General features: G+C 39.5%; 1 protein-coding gene across 3 annotated transcripts in view; it reads left to right on the top strand.

The window, feature by feature from the left end:
• The first annotated feature begins 884 nt into the window (after nucleotides 1-884).
• LOC138057765 (uncharacterized) overlaps nucleotides 885-5,000 on the top strand; it is a 44,474-nt gene continuing 40,358 nt past the window's right edge. Inside the window, exons 1-2 of one of the 3 annotated variants that reach the window (XM_068904330.1) lie at nucleotides 1,030-1,265; nucleotides 3,489-3,823. In XM_068904330.1, coding sequence (XP_068760431.1) covers nucleotides 1,204-1,265; nucleotides 3,489-3,823 — 397 coding nt within the window. In that variant the 5' untranslated portion in view covers nucleotides 1,030-1,203. Of the gene's footprint in view, nucleotides 1,266-3,488; nucleotides 3,824-5,000 lie in introns of all 3 variants that reach the window. The other 2 variants (XM_068903976.1, XM_068905024.1) reach the window with 2 other exon arrangements.

The raw sequence follows: 5,000 nt of genomic DNA on the forward strand, positions 1-5,000 counted from the left end.
TATCTATGTTCTGTATAAAAAAATGCGGGGGTTAGTGGGTAGGTAGATACAGGTTATGTATGTATTTCCATTGATTTCAAACGCTTTATTTCTTTTCTCAGCCATTTTTAGTAATATTGTACAACAGGCCTTGACACTCCTGAAAAAATTGACAAACAACGCCATTTACACGATTAGGTGTTTTCATCACGATCCTTTACAACAACAATAAAAATAATATTTCCGTTTGGGTAACACAGTCAGCAATACAAAATTAAGAACTTTCGACCTGCCACGTGCCTCGAATTTCAATCATTTTATCTCGGCTTACTACTCTTTTTGCATCCAGCCTTCATAGGGAAATCCAAGTACCTGCTATAAGAGCATACTTTTTGGTCTTTCAACTGCATAATGTCCGGCCACTATTGTGTTCTTGTTGCGGCTTGCGTCGTTTGAGGATTTATACATCTGGGAATAAAGTGGCCGGTTATTTTGCAGCTAAGCTTAAAATCAACATCCCATGTCGTCGCACGTTCAGAACGAAATACCTCTCCTATAACGAAGTCAGTGCGAATCTTTAGTTTCAGACAGGGATTGTACAGTAAACACATTACGGCGCCCGGAGTGTCAAAGTTGCTTTGGTTTTAATTACTGTGATACGAACGTTATTTTTAACAAGAAATCTAACACCAGGTTGTTACGCCGCTTAATATTCGCTCTTAAAGCAAATGACAACATAAAAAGTAAACTTATACGACCCTATTACTGATCTATACTCTCTCTTGAGTGGACGAGACACACAAACCGTGTAAAATTTATTGCATTTGTATTCAAGTGTGACATCATGATAGGTTTGCCTAAAAAACCCGTAAGGCGAAATCCCTCAAGGAAATAAAAAGGGGGGTGGAAAATTCTTTCTCTCCCGTTTATTCGAAATCACTGGCAACAGTTGGGAACAATTCAACCTGCAAATGTATTGTTTTATGAAAACAATGTTTTGTGTGACAGCAAGGGCACGTGCTGCTTTCTAATTTAAGACAGAATTAATTATTTGTCACAATTTATTTTTATTTTACGGTTGGATGCAAAAGGTATTAAAGAGTGCGCAGGCCGAGATACCAGCAGAGAAGAGATTTTAACCATTCAAGCGTTTTTCTTTAGGCTTGCTTTTCTTTCAAGTTTAGAAGAAAAGGAAAAACTGTCGGAAGTTCAGAGAAGAAATAGATGGAAAACGTCGCAAGTTTTCTGCTACGAGACAAGGACATGCCACTGTCTGAGCGAAGCAGGTTGGTTGCGTCACCAGTATCTGTAGTTATTCTTGACCTCTTGCTCAGCTTCAAATCATGTAGTTTTTCCATTTTTTCAGTTTATTGATATGGAATGTGGTCCAAGTTAGGTTTTAAGAGTGTTTGTGAAATCGTGGATTTCACTTTCAACAGAGTCGTAGCGAACAGCACTTTCTTAGGTTGCATTGTATAATTACCGTAAGTTGCTGTTGCACCAGCTGCATTTCCAAATCTGATGTATTTATTCGCTTTTTTAAATTTCCGTGGATCGGAAACTTCTTCTGGAAAGCAGGTTCGGTAAAGAGATAACCGTGATCTAAAAAGGCATGTGAGATATGTTAAGTCCTTGATTGAAAACCATGCATGACGATTTGCACAAGAAAATCTTAAACGTTACTATTGTGAATATTTTTGGTGAAAGAAGAAAAAGGCGGTTCTTTATTTTCGACTGTTTATCCGAGCATCTAATTTCTTCGGTTTCGGACGGTTGTTCCGGTACGTTGTTTCGGACGATGAATTTGCTTTATAGTTATTTCAATGACGTTTCCAAAAAAAAGTTGAGTATTCAAGAGCACGTCTGGCTTGTATGTCTCCCAAATCCAACCTAACCTTTTATAAAATGAATGCAATAAGGTATTGAAAGGGGCATTGCTACCAAGCTTTTCCGACACTTGATGATTCATATAAATACAACATGAAGAGAAGCTGGACATCAGCCAATGCTTTTGTTGACATTTCCGCGAACGGACCAAATTTGGTATTTTGCTGTCAAAAAACACCGAAAAAAGTAAAAACAATTACTAGAGTTCCCAGTGGAATTGAACAGGCGAAAAGTAATAAACTTGTCGATTGATTTGAAGTGGGAAATTTTCAATGCCCGACTAACTTCGCGCAAGGAGTGAATTTTACGAGATAAGTTAGTTACACTTCTGCTCAATCTTATTAATTCGTGTGAAACATATTATTTTTTCCCAGCTCGATTGCGCTGGCTAAAAACACAAAGCTATAAGATATGTTGCGAACAGAGGATCCCTTTGTTTTTGTTTCGCGTGGCATCACACGTCGTATCGAGTTAAATTTATCACTTGTTTTCTTATGCTTGGTGTAACAATGATTAGTACTTCCACTTAAAAAATATTCTTAATCCGTGACAATTTAATTTTGGCGTCACGCAAAGGTGAACATAGCATATGATGAAATTCGCATTTGTCAAAATCAAAGAAATTTGTTTATTTACAGATATCTAGCAAATTCTTAAAAGAGAGAAACGTGCTAAAATAAGATAATTTTGATACTTTTGTAAAAAGTAGCAAACTGCGATTTGCTGTATTTACGCCATTTCGTGTAAACGATGTCTCACGCTACGTGATAACTGAGTACTTCTGGGTGCAGATTTTGGATCCAGCAGAGAAAAAAATAATGTACTTATCATTGGCTTTCCCTGGGGTTGACGCCCGGGACACCCCCAGGGATTTGCTTTTAAGATCAAACAAAATCTACTAAGTCCCCGGGGTATAATTCACGCCAAATCCTCCTCTCCAGGGGCTTAGGAGCCAGAAGACCTTACTTACATTTTGCAGTAATAATCATATCATCATATCATATCATATATCTTTATTTACCCTCGGATTTTTAGAGTAGCTTGGTGTAGCTAATATCTCCGAGCATTTACCCTCCCAACCATGATACACAACAGAAAACAGACCAACAGATATAACAGATATATCTGTCTTTTTTTTTTTTTTGCTCTCCATGCACTAATCTTGATGCAGCGTCCACGATACCAAATGTAACACCGTGCAAGGGTTTCAATAAGTTGTTTAGTAAATGGCTGGTTTTGTGAAATAGGCGGCTGTGGCCCCTTTTCCCTAGGGGGGTCTGGAAAAATTTTGAAATCTGGGCAACGACATCAGTCACAAGTATAGTATAAGGACTTTTTATATTTTTTTATCAGAAATTTGGAAGATATTGTGTTTTTGGTTTTTTTTAAGTGCCTTTGATGTTTTATCAATAAAATGAAGGGTTCAACGACTCCCAGCCTCCCATGTAGACTTCTTGATTGTCACCAATGAAGACGTCTGTAATGATCGGTTCGCCTTTTGTAGCAGCACCTGATTTCTTGTTCAAACAACGTGTCCGTATTGACGCGTTTAAACTTCTAAAACGTGAAATCATTGAGTGCATAATGTTTAAAAAAAACTTAATTTCTACTTTTCTCACCAGCTGCTCAGAATATTTTGATGCTGCCGTGACACGCGCGTTCCAGAAGAACAGATCATCCATGCGTATACTAGACGCGGGTGCTGGACGAGGATCAACCGCATCCTACCTGCGCTCTTTAGGTTACAACACTATTGACGCACTGACGGTGTCGAGAGAGAGACTGGACAACGCTGAACGAAGTGGTCTGTACAGAAACGTAATCTTCACTGCATTAAAAGCCAATTCAACGCTTTGTGCAACTGGTGCGTTTGACGCTGTGATTTGTGCGGACGGTGTTTTCCCAGACGAAGTTGATCCTGATGCCATTGATGAGATGTTGCGCCTTGTTAAGCGAGGTAAGATTTAAAGTGTGTTTCTTTGACCCTGTATACCTGTATCCAGCAGAGAAACCTTTGACCCTGTATACCTGCCAACTTTTCCTGTTTCACCTGCCCTTTTGGCTTGCTAGAGAGGGCCAATCTCGACCCCAGAGCTCTTCTCTTTTGTGCATAAGTGTCTTCTCATTAGCTTTCGTAAAGAACAATCACAAGCGTATCTGATTGGTGCATTCATGTTAGCACGAGGAGAGAGCAGGCGCCGTGAGGTTCAAATAGCCAAATTTTGGCTATAAGAACCCTACGGAGCATTTTCTCCTACATAGAGTTTCCCAGAACCTAGGATCATCCGCAGACATAAGATCAGAGGCTCTGGTGACGAGAAAGTTGAGAGGACGGGAATGTGAAAATAAGGCATCTTAAAGTTATGTTTTTTTTCGATCCACTCACGTTTTTGTAGAAAATTATTGAGCAATTATGCGCCGATCAAATCGAAACTTCAACATTCCCCTTCCCGGGCAAACTCAGGGCATTTGACTATTTTCTGTAACCGGGGTGGGGAATTTGACCTTTGCCTGGGTGGGGTGGGGAAATTCAAACGGAAGTGTCAGGTTTCTTTTTTTTTTTTTTTTTCGGGTGCCGAAGTCGCTCTAAGCACGTGTTTGGACGAGATGGAAGAGTTTAAAGGAAGAGAGAAAGCATTTGTGAGGGATTGGGTTACAAGAAAGGTCTTTAAAAGTTGTCTTCTAGGCTCTGTTGTTGATAAGTATACAATATCAGCGTTAACAACTTTTGCCATGTTTCCGAGTTTGAGCAGCTTACACTTGCTCATTGACATTGTTCGACTTAATTTATTAAATTTCAAGTCACTTTTAATAGTTTCAATATTAAAGTTGGGTTTTTGTAGTTGCTTAAGGAGGCTAGAAAGGGTTTACAGCTGGTTGCGCGCGCGTAAGCCACACTCGCAATTCTAAAAGCTGCTCGCGTCAGCTCACGATTCAAAGTGGGTCACCAGAAATAAACAAACTACCGCTAATTTCGCTTACCTTTCTTCTAATTCCTATACATCTGGAATATAAATAGACATCTGTTCACGAAAACCACGAAGATTGTACACACACGGTTAAATGATCACTTAAATCCGTTTGTGTTGGCCTGTAGCTTTACTCGCGCGTGCACTCGAATGAGCGAGTGACGC

Source organism: Montipora capricornis, chromosome 1 (assembly GCF_036669925.1).
Source record: "Montipora capricornis isolate CH-2021 chromosome 1, ASM3666992v2, whole genome shotgun sequence".
NCBI classification, from domain to species: domain Eukaryota; kingdom Metazoa; phylum Cnidaria; class Anthozoa; order Scleractinia; family Acroporidae; genus Montipora; species Montipora capricornis.